Source organism: Hemitrygon akajei, chromosome 28, assembly GCF_048418815.1.
Source record: "Hemitrygon akajei chromosome 28, sHemAka1.3, whole genome shotgun sequence".
Lineage (NCBI taxonomy): Eukaryota > Metazoa > Chordata > Chondrichthyes > Myliobatiformes > Dasyatidae > Hemitrygon > Hemitrygon akajei.
Genome location: NC_133151.1, coordinates 5,798,905 through 5,814,069, shown reverse-complemented (window position 1 = coordinate 5,814,069; position 15,165 = coordinate 5,798,905). Strand labels below are relative to the sequence as shown.

Here is a 15,165-nt window from a genome sequence, read left to right as displayed (position 1 = left end):
TAAAGGGTCCTTGAAAATTCGAATGGCTTTATTACACGCTCGAAAGCAGGTTTAATCAAGGGGATGAGGAAGTTTATATATCAATGCAGTCTTGCATCAATCTTATTAAATATTATTGCGTATACATATGCATTTTTACACACCCATAAAATAACATTATATTAACTAAAATATCATTTCATTGTCAGTAGTCCCATTGCACCTTGAGTGGGTGGGGGGAGGGCACTGCCTCCTCTAACCCCCACCCCACCCCCACGGCAGGAAAGGTGGTGCATTCTGGTGGTGCGTTTCGGAGACGGTGAGATGCCACGCGCCATGCCCGCTGTTGCACCGGTAGTGGAGGCAGAGGGCGGATCGAGTTTCCCTCTCAAACCCAGTCAGAGTGAGGTGGGGTTGGGGGGGGGGAGGGTTGAAGTAGGGGACAGACAGGGCAGGAAGTTCGCCCCAAAAGCCTTGGTCATGGGTGGGAGAGGTCAAGGGCTGAAGAAGAATAGGAAGAGAGTGGATCGGGGGAGAGAGGGAAGGAGTTGGGGGAACCAGAGGGAGGGGATGGGCAGGTGATGGGCAGAGAGAAGGGGTGAGAGGCGAACCAGAACGGGGAATGGGAGAAGGGAGAGGAGCGATGGGAGAAATTGCTGTAAGTAGAGAAATCCCGATGTTCATGTCAGCAGGCAGGCGATCCTGTACGTCCATGGGACGCTCTGATCCTAGATATGCCCTGACTGGTAAAGGCCAACATGCCACACTCTGGGGGGCGGGGGGGAGAGAGGCAGAAAGGAACGAAGAGAGACAGGGAGAGAGAGTGACGAGAGAGAGAGGGAGACAGAGAGCGACAGGGAGAGAGAGAGAAATTAAAGTTTGAATGGCAAGGAGTGTGTCTCCATCTCAGAGCACCAGCGGGGCAGAAAGTAATGTTTCCCGGGGAGGGGTGTAATTCCACACCCAGACAGAGCTGCTTCTTCACTTCTTCTGCTTCTGCTGTGATCTCATGAACTGATAGCCAAAAGCCGCCAGAGTGCCGAGAACACCGAAACTGACACCAGCAGCCGTGTAGAAAGCTGCATCTTCAACCTGTACGGAGAGTGAGAGAGTCAGAGTCAGGCAGGGAGAGAAGTGATCACAAACACACATAAAACAGTGAAGCTCCCTCCACACCGTCCCATCACACACTCCCGGGGTCAGACACAGAGTGAATCTCCCTCCACACCGTCCCATCACACACTCCCGGGGTCAGACACAGAGTGAAGCTCCCTCCACACCGTCCCATCACACACTCCCGGGGTCAGACACAGAGTGAATCTCCCTCCACACCGTCACATCACCCACTCCCGGGGTCAGACACAGAGTGAATCTCCCTCCACACCGTCCCATCACACACTCCCGGGGTCCTGCACAGAGTGAATCTCTCTCCACACCGTCCCATCACACACTCCCGGGGTCAGACACAGAGTGAAGCTCCCTCCACACCGTCCCATCACACACTCCCGGGGTCAGACACAGAGTGAAGCTCCCTCCACACCGTCACATCACCCACTCCCGGGGTCAGACACAGAGTGAATCTCCCTCCACACCGTCACATCACCCACTCCCGGGGTCAGACACAGAGTGAATCTCCCTCCACACCGTCACATCACACACTCCCGGGGTCAGACACAGAGTGAATCTCCCTCCACACCGTCCCATCACACACTCCCGGGGTCCTGCACAGAGTGAATCTCCCTCCACACTGTCACATCACACACTCCCGGGGTCAGACACAGAGTGAATCTCCCTCCACACCGTCCCATCACACACTCCCGGGGTCCTGCACAGAGTGAAGCTCCCTCCACACCGTCCCATCACACACTCCCGTGGTCAGACACAGAGTGAAGCTCCCTCCGCACTGTCACATCACCCACTCCCGGGGTCAGACACAGAGTGAAGCTCCCTCCGCACCGTCCCATCACACACACCCGGGGTCAGACACAGAGTGAAGCTCCCTCCACACCGTCCCATCGCACACTCCCGGGGTCAGACACAGAGTGAAGCTCCCTCCACACCGTCCCGTCACACACTCCCGGGGTCAGACACAGAGTGAAGCTCCCTCCACACCGTCCCGTCACACACTCCCGGGGTCAGACACAGAGTGAAGCTCCCTCCACACCGTCCCATCACACACTCCCGGGGTCAGACACAGAGTGAATCTCCCTCCACACCGTCCCTTCCGGTCTCTTTCGCCGGAAGAACTTCCCAGCTCTTCGCTTCATCCCCCTCCCCCTCCCGGTTAACCCTTTCATTCCTGGAGACCCCCTCTGGGCTCTCTCCAGTCCCGGCACACCCTTTCGTCACGAGATGCTGCCTGGAAAGGAGGACTTCAGTCATCGGAAGAGCGACTCAAGAAGCGGGATCTCCCGGTGGCCACTTCCCATTCCCACTGTGACATGTGAGACCACGGCCTCCTCTACTGCCGTGATGAGGTTCGGGGAGCAACACCTTGTCACCCGCCACCTCGTTTATGTCACCTGTCATCTTCATCCCCTTCTCCCACCTCTTACTCTAACTGCTCCCCTGGTCTCGACGCGAAACGTCGAAAGTTTACTCCTCTCCATAGACCGGCTGAGTTTTGTGTGTGACGGTCTGCAGAATCTCTTGAGTTTCAGCTAATTTTTAAATCTTCGTAACGTCAGCCCGCCAGTCCCGTTGGAGTTTCTCCCCCCCGCGGTGGGAGGGAGGACCGTCTCACCTGAGTAGATCTGGACACCCCGTAGCGCAGTTCCATGACGAAGTGCTCGCAGTTTGCAGAGAAGACGCTGTAGTCCATCTCGCAGCCTATCTGCTGCCGTGCCTCCTTCAGGATGACGTTGATGGGCCTGGGACGGCGGGTGTCGTCCAGTTTATTATTCACCCGGTAACGGTCTGCGCCCACCACAATGCGTAGGAGCTCCCTTTTCACGTGGGCCTTCTCCGAGAACACAGACATGATGCTGCTCGCCCCGGCGTTGCAGACCTCGCCTGAGGGGAGGGACAGTGTGAGGCACAGAGGAGGGTGGGCGCAGGCTTCGGGCTGTCAACACGGTCATGGGTGTAGTGGGGACTGTGTGTGTGTGTGTGTGTCTGTCTGTCTGTGTGTGTGTGTGTGTGTGTGTGTGTGTGTCTGTCTGTCTGTCTGTCTGTCTGTGAGTGTGTGTGTGTGTCTGTCTGTCTGTCTGTCTGTGAGTGTGTGTGTGTGTGTCTGTCTGTCTGTGAGAGTGTTTGTGTGTGTGTGTGTGTGTGTGTCTGTCTGTCTGTGAGTGTGTGTGTGTGTCTGTCTGTCTGTCTGTGAGAGTGTTTGTGTGTGTGTCTGTCTGTCTGTCTGTGTGTGTGTGTCTGTCTGTCTGTGTGTGTGTGTGTGTGTGTGTCTGTCTGTCTGTGAGTGTGTGTGTGTGTCTGTCTGTCTGTCTGTGAGAGTGTTTGTGTGTGTGTCTGTCTGTCTGTGAGTGTGTGTGTGTGTGTGTCTGTCTGTCTGTGAGTGTGTGTGTGTGTGTGTGTCTGTCTGTCTGTCTGTGAGTGTGTGTGTCTGTCTGTCTGTCTGTGAGAGTGTTTGTGTGTGTGTGTGTGTCTGTCTGTCTGTGAGTGTGTGTGTGTGTGTGTCTGTCTGTCTGTCTGTGAGAGTGTGTGTGTCTGTCTGTCTGTGTGTGTGTGTGTGAGTGTGTGTGTGTGTGTGTCTGTCTGTCTGTCTGTGAGTGTGTGTGTGTGTGTGTCTGTGTGTGTGTGTGTGTCTGTCTGTCTGTCTGTGTGTGTGTGTGTGTGAGTGTGTGTGTGTGTCTGTCTGTCTGTCTGTGAGTGTGTGTGTGTGTGTGTGTCTGTGTGTGTGTGTGTGTGTGTGTGTGTCTGTGTGTGAGAGTGTGTGTGTCTGTCTGTGAGAGTGTGTGTGTGTGTCTGTGTGTGTGTGTGTGTGTGTGTGTGTGTGTGAGAGAGTGTGTGTGTGCCTCGCAGGCCGTACGTAGGATGGGAAGAATCTTGGGGGGTCTGAGCGGGGTGACGGAGGTGTAACTGGGAGGGTGACACTGTACTTACTCGGAGGTGCCAGGTGAATGACATAACCGTCCCCCATGTACAGCGCCCAGTGCTGGTAAAGTGGCCGAAAAATTTCTATCAGGTCACCGGCCTTCGGATCCCTGTCATCCTGTTGACTAAACTGGAAAAGAGAGGGGTATCAGTGAGGGATGCAGGGAGAGAGAGGGCAAGGGAGGGAGGGGAGGCAGAGAGAGAGGTGGAGCAAGGAAGGGCAGCATGCAGAGTGGGAGGAAGGGTAGGCAGGAAGGGAGGGAGAGAGGAAAAGGGGAAGGAGTGGGGTCAGGGAGAAAGGGAGGGGGCAAGTGTGGATATGACACTTTCGTACACAGAGACACAGGCACACACACACACTCAGAGTTGGGCAAGCTGATTTTTCTCCTCCGTCTTGTGGTCTGCAGCTCCCCCACCCATCACTGCCGAGCGCCGAGCTGTTTCACTAAACCACTTCCTGCTGCTATTTTTTTCCGCCCCTCCGTTGCAGGCCGGAGAGAAGCACGCAGCCAGGTAGCACAGAAACAAGCCCCGGGCCGAACTATCACTGTGCCTGGTCCCATCGCCCTGCCCTCGCTACCCCTCCCGTGAACCGACTGCGCATACAACATTATCCCCTCACTCTCCCGTGCTCCAGGGATCCAGCGTGGCCAACCTCTCCCTATCTCCTCCCTCACCTCCCACAGTAGCCTAGGGTACATATCATCTGGTCCCAGAGACTTATCCAACTTGATGCTTTCCAAAAGCTCTCCCTATCTCGGGCGGCACGGGAGCAAAGTGGCAAGAGTAACGTTACTGTAGTACCGGCAACCCCAGTTCAATTCCCGCCACTGTCTGTGAGGAGTCTGTACGTTCTCCCCGTGACCGCGCGGGCTTCCTCCCACAGACGGGGAGAAGGGGTGAGTCGGGTGGGGAGCCAAAATGGGGAATGGAAAAAGAGAGGGGGAGGGGACAAGAAATTACAGGAAGTTCGAGAAATCGAGGTTCATGCCATCAGGTTTGTGGCTACCCAGACAGAATATGAGGCGTTGCTCCTCCACCCTGAGTGTAATTCTCCATGACAGGAGGCTGTGGACGGACATGTCAGAGGGGAATGGGATGTCAGACTGAAAACATAGAAAACCTACAGTACAACACAGGCCCTTCGGCCCACAAAGTTGTGCTGAACATGTCCCTACCTTAGAAATTAACTAGCCTCACTAACCCATAGCCCTCTATTTTTCTAAGCTTCATGTACTTATCCAAAAGTCTCTTAAAAGACCCTATCGTATCCGCCTCCACCACCGTTGCCGGCAGCCCATTCCACACACTCACCACTCTCTGAGTAAAAAACTTACCCCTGACATCTCCTCTGTACCTACTCCCCAGCACCTTAATCCTGTGTCCTCTCGTGTTAGCCACTTCAGCCCTGGTAAAAAGCCTCTGACTCTCCACACTATCAATGCTTCTCATCATCTTATACACCTCTATCAGGTCACCTCTCATCCTCTGTCGCTCCAGGGAGAAAAGGCCTAGTTAACTCAACCTATTCTCATAAAGCGTGCTCCCCAATCCAGGCAACATCCTTGTACGTATCCTCTGCACCCTTTCTATGGTCTATTATTTCCTGGGCTATCCCTACTCCCTTTCTTGAATAAAGGAACAACATCTGCAACCCTCCAATCCTCCGGAACCTCTCCCGTTGCCATTGATGAAGCAAAGATCATTGCCAGAGGCTCAGGAATCTCCTCCTTCACCTCCCACAGTAGCCTAGGGTACATATCATCTGGTCCCAGAGACTTATCCAACTTGATGCTTTCCAAAAGCTCCAGCACATCCTCTTCCTTAATATCTACATGCTCAAGCTTTTCAGTCTGATGTAAGTCATCCTTACAATCACCAAGATCCTTTTCTGAAATGAATACTAAAGCAAAGTACTCTTTAAGTATCTCTGCTATCTCCTTCGGTTTCATACACACTTTTCCACTGTCACATTTGATTGGTCCTATTCTCTCACGTCTTATACTCTTGCTCTTCACATACTTGTAGAATGCCTTGGGGTTTTCCTTAATCCTGTTCACCAAGGCCTTCTCATGGCCCCTTCTGGCTCTTCTAATTTCATTCTTAAGCTCCTTCCTGCTAGCCTTATAATCTTCTAGATCTCTATCATTACCTAGTTTTTTGAACCATTCATAAGCTTTTCTTTTCTTGTCTAGATTTTCAACAACCTTTTTACACCACAGTTCCTGTACCCTACACCCTTTCCCTGTCTCTTTGGAACGTACCTATGCAGAGCGCCACACAAATATCCCCCGAACATTTGCCACATTTCTGCCGTACACTTCCCGAGAACATCTGTTCCTAATTTATGTCTCCAAGTTCCTGCCTGATAGCCTCATATTTCCCTTTACTCCTATTAAACACTTTCCTAACTTGTCTGATCCCATCCCTCTTCAATGCTATAGAATTGTGATCACTATCTCCAAAATGCTCTCCCACTGAGAGACCTGACACCTGACCAGGTTCATTTCCCAATACCAGATCAAGTACAGGCTCTTGTAGGTTTATCTACATATTGTGTCAGGAAACCTACTGGGTATAAAAAACACCCAGTAGAGTTATTTATTGACTGCTTCCTGTTTCTAACCTCCACCCACAGAGACTCTGTAGACAATCCCTCCATGACATACACCTTTTCTGCAGCCATGACACTGTCTCTGATCAGCACTCCCATCTCTTTTGCCTCCCTCCCTGTGCTTACTGAAACATCTAAAGCCCGGCACTTTAAATTACCAGTCCTGCCCCTGAGCCATCTACGTCTCTGTAATGGCCACAACATCATAGCTCCAAGTACTGATCCACTCTCTTAACTCATCCTCTTTGTTCACAATACTCCTTGCATTGAAATAGACACATCCGAAACCATCGGTCTGAGTGCGTCCCTTCTCTATCACCTGCCTCTCCTCCCTCTCACACTGTCTCCAAGCTGTCTTGATCTGTGAGCCAACAGCCCCCTCAGTTCGGTTCCCATCCCCCCAGCAATTCTAGTTTAAACTCTGCCCAGCAGCCTCAGCAAACCTCCGCACCAGGATATCGGTCCGCCTCGGATTCAAGTGCAACCCGTCCTTTTTGTACAGGTCACACCTGCCCCAAAAGAGGGCCCAATGATCCAGAAATCTTAATCCCTGGCCCCTGCTCCAGTCCCTCAACTATGCATTTATCCTCCACCCCATCCTATTCCTATTCTCACTGTTGTGTGGCACAGGCAGTAATCCCGAGATCACTAGCTTTGTGATCCTGCTTCTCAACTTCCTTCCTGTTTTCAGGACCTGCTCCCTTTTCCTACCTGTGTCGTTGGTACCAATATGTACCACGATCTCTGGCTGTTCTCCCTCCCACCGCAGGATATCGTGGACGCGATCAGAAACATCCCGGACCCCGGCACCTGGGAGGCAAACCACCTTCCGAGTTTCTTCCCTGCGTCCACAGGATCGCCTGTCTGACCCCCCCTAACTATAGAGTCCCCTATCTCTGCTGCCTTCCCTACCTTTCTGAGCCACAACAGGGCCGGACTCTGTGCCAGATGCTGCCCTTTGCGGCGGACAGAGCGGAGCTGTCCCCTCCGTCAGCTTTCCCTCACCCACAGCTCGCAGGTCGTTCGGTCTCAGGACTGTAGGGTTGTTGGGTGGCGGGGTTGCGGAGGGAGGAGCTGGTCAGACGGGGGATCGAGAGGAGGGTGAGGAGGGACGGTAACAGCCGACAGCTCGGACCTGTAGCCCCCCAGGCTTAAACTACAACGCGTTCTCGGGTTCTACTCACGAATGATGCAGCCATAGCGAGCTCTCTCCCAAGCGGCCGATGAGACGCCGGCGACGTTCAGAAAGCGACAACGATCCTCCACCCCACGGGTCCCGGAGCAAAGCTGATCTCGGCCTGGGCCGTTGCTTCCTTTCAGAGCCTGGGGGCGGGACTTCCCAGAAACAGAGCAGAGTGTGTTAAACTGAGGTGAACTTTTAACCCACCCCACTACATACACACAAACACTCTCTCTCATAAACACTCTCTCACGCACACAAACACACTCTCTCTCACACACACACAAACACACTCTCTCTCACGCACACAAACACACTCTCTCTCACACACACACAAACACACTCTCTCTCACGCACACAAACACTCTCTCACGCACACAAACACTCTCTCTCACGCACACAAACACTCTCTCTCTCACACACACACACACGAACACTCTCTCTCACACACACACAAACACTCTCTCACACACAAACACTCTCTCACACGGACATAAACACTCTCTCACATAAACACTCTCACGCACACATAAACTCTCGCACACTCTCACACATAAACTCTCTCTCGCACACACACACACAAACACTCTCTCTCATAAACACTCTCTCACGCACACAAACACTCTCTCTCTCACACACACACAAACACTCTCTCTCATAAACACTCTCTCACGCACACAAACACTCTCTCACACACACAAACACTCTCTCTCACACACAAACACTCTCTCACACGGACATAAACACTCTCTCACATAAACACTCTCACGCACACATAAACTCTCGCACACTCTCACACATAAACTCTCTCTCGCACACACACACAAACACTCTCTCTCATAAACACTCTCTCACGCACACAAACACTCTCTCACACACACACACACACACAAACACTCTCACACACACACAAACACTCTCTCACACACACACAAACACTCTCTCTCACACACAAACACTCTCTCACACGGACATAAACACTCTCTCACATAAACACTCTCACGCACACATAAACTCTCGCACATTCTCTCACATAAACACTCTCATGCACACATAAACTCTCGCACACTCTCACACATAAACTCTCTCTCGCACACACACACAAACACTCTCTCACACACACACACACAAACACTCTCTCTCACACACAAACACTCTCTCACACGGACATAAACACTCTCTCACATAAACACTCTCACGCACACATAAACTCTCGCACATTCTCTCTCTCACATAAACACTCTCACGCACACATAAACTCTCGCACACTCTCACACATAAACTCTCTCTCGCACACACACACAAACACTCTCTCTCTCACACACACACACACACACAAACACTCTCTCTCTCTCTCACACACACACACACACACACACACACACACACACACACACACACACACACACACACACACACACACACACACACACATATACCTGTACAGAAGGGACGGGTTGCACCTGAACTGGAGGGGGACTAATATCCTTGCGGAAAGTTTTGTTAAAGCTGCACGATGGGGTTTAAACTAGAGTTGTAGAGGGATGGGAACCAGAGTGCAAGGACTGTTAAGTGGAGAGGTTGTGGAGGCAGATGTTGGCAAGACTTCAGAAAAAGTTAGGAATCAAAGGTTGAGCACGGTGTGACTGGTGTCCTGAGCTGCCCGTGTAAGAGGCGTCATAGGAAAGGTGGATAATGGTTCTGAAGATGAGATCACTGGTTTGCAAAAAGGGGCAAAGTTGCAGTCACCAGGATGAGGCGGACAACATGGAGAAGGGTGAATACAGGTGTTGTATCGGAATGCGCGCAGTGTACGGAATAAGGGAGATGAACTTGCAGCGCAGTTTGCAGATTGGCAGGTACGATGTTGTCGGCATCACTGAATCATGGCTGAGAGATTACGGCCGGGAGCTTAATGCCCAAGGATACATATCATATTGAAAGGACAGGCAGGGTAGGTAAAGGGGACAGTGTTGCTCTGTTGGTTTTTAAAAAAAAAAAAGAAATCAAATCATTAGAAAGAGGTGACGTGGGGTCGGAAGGTGTTGAATCATTGTGGATAGAGCTGAGGGAACTGATGGGAGTTGTATAGAGACCCCCCGAACAGTACCGAGGATGTGGTCTACAAATGACAATGACTGATAGTAAATGCCTGCCAAAAGGGCAACGTTACGATGGTCGTGGGGCATTTCAAAACGCAGGTGGATTGGGAACATCGGGTTGGAGCTGGATTCCGGGAAGGGGAAATTCCCGGAGTTCCTTTTTTGTTTGGAGCAGCTGGGGGATCGGCTATTCTGGACTGGGTGTTGTGCAATGAGACAGAATTGGTGAGAGAGTTTTCGAGAATGTACAGTTTGAATGATTGTATATTGCTGACACAAAACAAAGAGTTTAACTACGTTTGCCAGTGACGTTAAACCTGATAAAGTAGTGGGGGGGATATTTCCCTTCCTCACTCGCGCAATGTCGGGGCGTCCGAACTGCTATCCAGCTGAACGCTGCGTTCACTCCCCGTGGCGTACCAGAGACACTCGTGTCAGGCAATTCAGCTGCCCGGAATTCAAGGCCTTTGTTCGGGACCACGAGTTCAAACGCCAGCCAGGCGAACAGGGAGGGCGGAGAGAGCGGGGCGAGCTGCCTCCAAAAAGACGCCCAGCCCATCGGAGCTGTCAACGGGCCGGAGACTGAGCGTCCTTCCCTTCCCCGAACCCCACTTCCCCGACTTCTCGACAAAGCGAGAACGCGGCGTGAGGAAGGGAAGGGCAAAGTTGTTGTCGCCGCTCGGGAGGTCCATCAAAGGGGCAACGGTCCGGCAGCGCGCAGCGCGGACGCCCGTGACCAGAACTTCGCAAGCTGACATCTGGCAGGACATCCTCGGAGTCCATAAAGGGTAGAGTAGGGCATAGAGTGGCCTGATCCTTACGACGAGGGCCTGCCACCCGAGGTGGACAGGCATGTTCAAGATTCTTCATCCGCTCCAACTCTTCCAGGAGCCCGCGCCGGATCTCTGTCCCACCGCAGGGACAGACCCCAGCGCCAAAGGGGCAGATTAATCCTCTCACTTGGCCGGAGCGTGCAGGCAGGCCCCCATTGGATTGAATGCTTTTCTTAAAGGGTTCTAACGTCGAAAACATTTCACAAAATGGGAATGGTTTTTTTTTAAAAAGAGAGGAAGTGGGAAAATAAGAAAAACAAAGAGAGAAAGAGAAAGACAGTTATAATGTTGGCAAACACGGGAAAATCTGCAGATGTTTGAAATCCAAAGCACCAGACACACACACAAAATGCTGGAGGAACTCTGCTCTCAGGTTCCCCTTCTCCCATGGTCTTCTGCCCTCTCCTATCGGTTTCCCCCCTTCCTCCAGCCCTTTATCTCTTTCATTAATCAGCTCCTCACTTCACCCCCTCTCTCGGTTCACCTGCCTCCTTGTACTCCCCCCACCCCTCCCAGTCCTGCCGACGGGTCTCGGCCCGAACCGTCCACTGTTTACTCTTTTCCATAGACGCTATCTGGCCTGCGGAGTTCCTCCGGCATTTTGTGTGTGTTACTGCAATGTTGGTAATTCTTTCTTTAAAATATGTTTATGTAAGGAGCATAAGATGCGGGACTCGAATTGGCTCATTTTCTGCGGCAATCATTCCAAAAGCGGTTCTGCAGACGCGAATCACACATCTAGTTTTACTCTTTTCTCTCTCTCCCCCAAGAAGGGGAGATGTTGTGGTGTCTAATGGGTTCATCACTCTCGCCCGGGAGGCGCTCACATCTTGTCCGACACGATGCGTTATCGGGGGGAGTTCAGCACCGGACACACGACAAGGGCGGGCCGGGGCGTTGATCAGCCTCTCCGCTTGGGGCAAGCAACCGTTTGGGAGTCTGGTGGCCCTGCTGGGGAGATGCCACGTAGCCTCTTCCCTGACGGGAGCGGGGCAAACAGTCCACGAGCAGGGCGGGCGCTCTCTTCTCCCCCCTACCATCAGGGGCATGAAGGCACAAACTCAGCGATTCAGGAACAGCTTCTTCCCCTCTGCCATCCGATTCCTGAATGGACATTGAACCCACGAACGCCGCTTCTTTTCAATGTCTATTTTTGCACTACTTATTTAACGTCGATATACTTCCTATAAATAAATGTTTTCCCCTCCATGATTTGCTGCTGCAGAGTTAACAGATTTCACAGCACATTAAACCTGAATCTGACAGGCAGGCAGGCTGGTGCGGCCATTGTCAAACACAGTCCTGCAAGTGACTCGCAAACTCTCCCTCCCCACCCGAGGACAGGTGAGGAACGTGTCGGAACATTCACCAACCACCCCGCCCGCCCCTTTACCGGACTTTTCATACTGACCGCCGATTCACGGATAAACCGCGCGGCGAGGAGCGAGAGCCGAACGCCAACCGGACATTGAGACAGCGGCGGCGGATTCTCACCTGGAAGGGCTGACCCTCCTCTCGACTCGGCGGGTGGAGATCTGACCCTGGCAGTCTGGGCCGGGCGCTTTTATCGGAAACCAGCTGCCGTGACGAGTCGAAAGAGAAAGGGTTTTGGGGGAGGGGGGTGGGGACACGCTTTCAGGGCTCAGTTGGTCCGACAGGCGTGACATTCCCGTTGCGACTGACCGCTCTCCTGTCACACGGTCGTCTTCGGACTGCCCTGAGTTTTGTGATGCACATCACACTGTCACCTGCCGCCCGTTCTTTCCCCGGGACAAAAAGCCTCACACTCGATTTTCCGGGGAGTGCCCTGGCGTGGACTGAGAATCCGCTGGCGCACGGGAGGGAAAAGTTCAGATCGTTTTGCAAACGGGCAGCAGATTCAGAAGTCGGACTTGGGCGTGATTCCCTAAAGGCGAACGCGCAGGTTGACTCGGAGCTGAGGACGGCAAATGCAGATCTTCAGCATTCCTTTTGAGAAAGTCAGAATATTTATTTATTTAAGATGTTTATTGCCGCCCAGTAATTCCTCCCCCCCACCCCCCCACCCACTTGACCCTAGCCTAATCACAGGACAATCTATAGTGGCCGTCTTTGGAGCGCCCGGAGGTAATCCTGCACGGTCACGGGGAGACGTACAGACAGCGGGAATATACAAATAAAAATGCCGAGCAGTATCGGGGGGTGTTTTGGGCCCCATATCTGAGGGAGGGTGAGGTTTCCAGGAACGAAAGGGTTAATGTAGGAAAAGCGCTTGCTGGCCCTCAGCCTGTATTCAACTGGAGTTTGGAAGAATGAAGGTGATCTCACTGAAAACTACCGAATGTTCAAAGGCCAAGATAGAGTGGATGTTTCCTATAGTGGGGGAGTCTAGGACCAGAGGACACAGATAGAGTGGATGTGGAGAGGATGTTTCCTATAGTGGGGGAGTCTAGGACCAGAGGACACAGACAGAGTGGATGTGGAGAGGATGTTTCCTATAGTGGGGGAGTCTAGGACCAGAGGACACAGATAGAGTGGATGTGGAGAGGATGTTTCCTATAGTGGGAGAGTCTAGGACCAGAGGACACAGATAGAGTGGATGTGGAGAGGGTGTTTCCTATAGTGGGGGAGTCTACAACCAGAGGACACAGATAGAGTGGATGTGGAGAGGATGTTTCCTATAGTGGGGGAGTCTAGGACCAGAGGACACAGATAGAGTGGATGTGGAGAGGATGTTTCCTATAGTGGGGGAGTCTAGGACCAGAGGACACAGATAGAGTGGATGTGGAGAGGATGTTTCCTATGGTGGGGGAGTCTAGGACCAGAGGACACAGATAGAGTGGATGTGGAGAGGATGTTTCCTATAGTGGGGGAGTCTAGGACCAGAGGACACAGATAGAGTGGATGTGGAGAGGATGTTTCCTATAGTGGGGGAGTCTAGGACCAGAGGACACAGATAGAGTGGATGTGGAGAGGATGTTTCCTATAGTGGGAGAGTCTAGGACCAGAGGACACAGATAGAGTGGATGTGGAGAGGATGTTTCCTATGGTGGGGGAGTCTAGGACCAGAGGACACAGATAGAGTGGATGTGGAGAGGATGTTTCCTATAGTGGGGGAGTCTAGGACCAGAGGACACAGATAGAGTGGATGTGGAGAGGATGTTTCCTATAGTGGGGGAGTCTAGGACCAGAGGACACAGATAGAGTGGATGTGGAGAGGATGTTTCCTATAGTGGGGGAGTCTAGGATCTCAGGGCATAGTGCCAGAATAGATGGGACGTCCTTAAGAACAGAGACGAGGAACAACTTTGTTCAGCAGCGGGTGGTGAATCTGTGGAATTCATTGCCACAGACGCTGTGGAGGCCACGTCATTGAGTATTTTCAAAGTGGAAGTTGACAGATTCTTGATTAATCAGGGCGTCAATGGTTACGGGGAGAAAGCAGGAGACCAGTGTTGAGAGGTAAAGTGAATTGCCTGATGGGAATTGGTTGAGTGAACTCGGCCTTTTCTCCTTGGAGCAACGGAGGATGAGAGGTGACCCGATAGAGGTGTACAAGATAATGAGATTCCCCCGGCATTTTGTGTGTGTTCCTCTGGACTTCCAGCATCTGCAGAATCTCACGTTTATGCTAGGCTTATTTCCCTGGGTAGCTCAGTAGCAAGGTAAATTTATGACCAAAGTACAATATGTCACCATATACAACCGTGAGATTCATTTTCTTGCAGGCATACCCAATAAATCCTTAATAGAATCAGTGAAAAACCACACCAGTTTGGGCGTTCAACCAGCGCGCAAAAGACATCGAACTGCGCAAATAAAGAAGAAAAATATAATAATAATAAATACCAGTAGAATGAGATAAAGAGCCCTTGAAAGTGGTTGTGGGAACAGTTCAGTGAAAGGCCAAGTGAAGTCTTCCCTCTGGTTGAGGGGTAGTAACTGTTCCTGAGCCTGCTGGTGAGGGTTCTGGGGCTCCAGTGCCCTCTAGCAATGAGATGAGGGCACGACCCGGGTGGTGGGGGTCCCTGATGATGAATGCTGCTTTCCTACAACAGTGTTATGTGCAGACGTGCCAAACCCATAATTTTCTGGAGGATTTCCCGTTCAAGGAGATTGGTGTTTCCACACCGATGCATCACCGCACTGCTGTAGAAGTTTGTCAAAGTTCTGGATGTCACGCCGAACCTTCACAAACTCCTAAGGAGGTAGAGGTGCTGCCATGCTTTCTCCGTAATGGCACTCGTGTGCTGGGCCCCGAGATAGGTCCTTCAAAATACTAACACTGGGGTGCTGACCCTCTCCACCTCTGATCCTCCGATGAGGACTGGCTCATCAGCCTCTGGTTTCCCTCTCCTGAAGTCAGTAATCTCCTCTGTGGTCTTGCTGAGGCCAAGCGAGAGGTTATTGTGGCACCGCTTGGCCAGATTT

The 15,165-nt window shown here is 52.0% G+C and overlaps 1 protein-coding gene across 3 annotated transcripts; it reads right to left on the bottom strand.

Annotated features, from left to right (window-relative positions):
• Positions 1-12,567, bottom strand: LOC140717639 (phospholipase A and acyltransferase 3-like). Of its 3 annotated transcripts, XM_073031241.1 has the most exons (5): positions 12,250-12,567; positions 7,825-7,975; positions 4,036-4,156; positions 2,723-2,991; positions 1-1,071 (listed from the first exon to the last, which is right to left on the bottom strand). In XM_073031241.1, exons 2-5 carry the CDS (start codon positions 7,837-7,839, stop codon positions 961-963), a joined length of 516 nt encoding a protein of 171 aa, XP_072887342.1. In that variant the 5' UTR covers positions 7,840-7,975; positions 12,250-12,567; the 3' UTR covers positions 1-960. The 3 variants fall into 3 exon arrangements, with proteins under 3 accessions (XP_072887342.1, XP_072887343.1, XP_072887344.1); XM_073031242.1 differs by lacking the exon at positions 12,250-12,567 and having other exon boundaries at positions 7,825-8,703; XM_073031243.1 differs by lacking the exons at positions 7,825-7,975; positions 12,250-12,567 and adding an exon at positions 7,553-7,680.
• Positions 12,568-15,165: the final 2,598 nt, after the last annotated feature.

Coding starts and splice junctions, on each gene's coding strand:
- LOC140717639 (XM_073031241.1), bottom strand. Junction 2,992..4,035: donor CATTCACCTGGCACCTCCGA/GTAAGTACAGTG, acceptor CCCTCCCCTCAG/GCGAGGTCTGCAACGCCGGG. Junction 1,072..2,722: donor GGGTGTCCAGATCTACTCAG/GTGAGACGGTCC, acceptor CTCTCCGTACAG/GTTGAAGATGCAGCTTTCTA.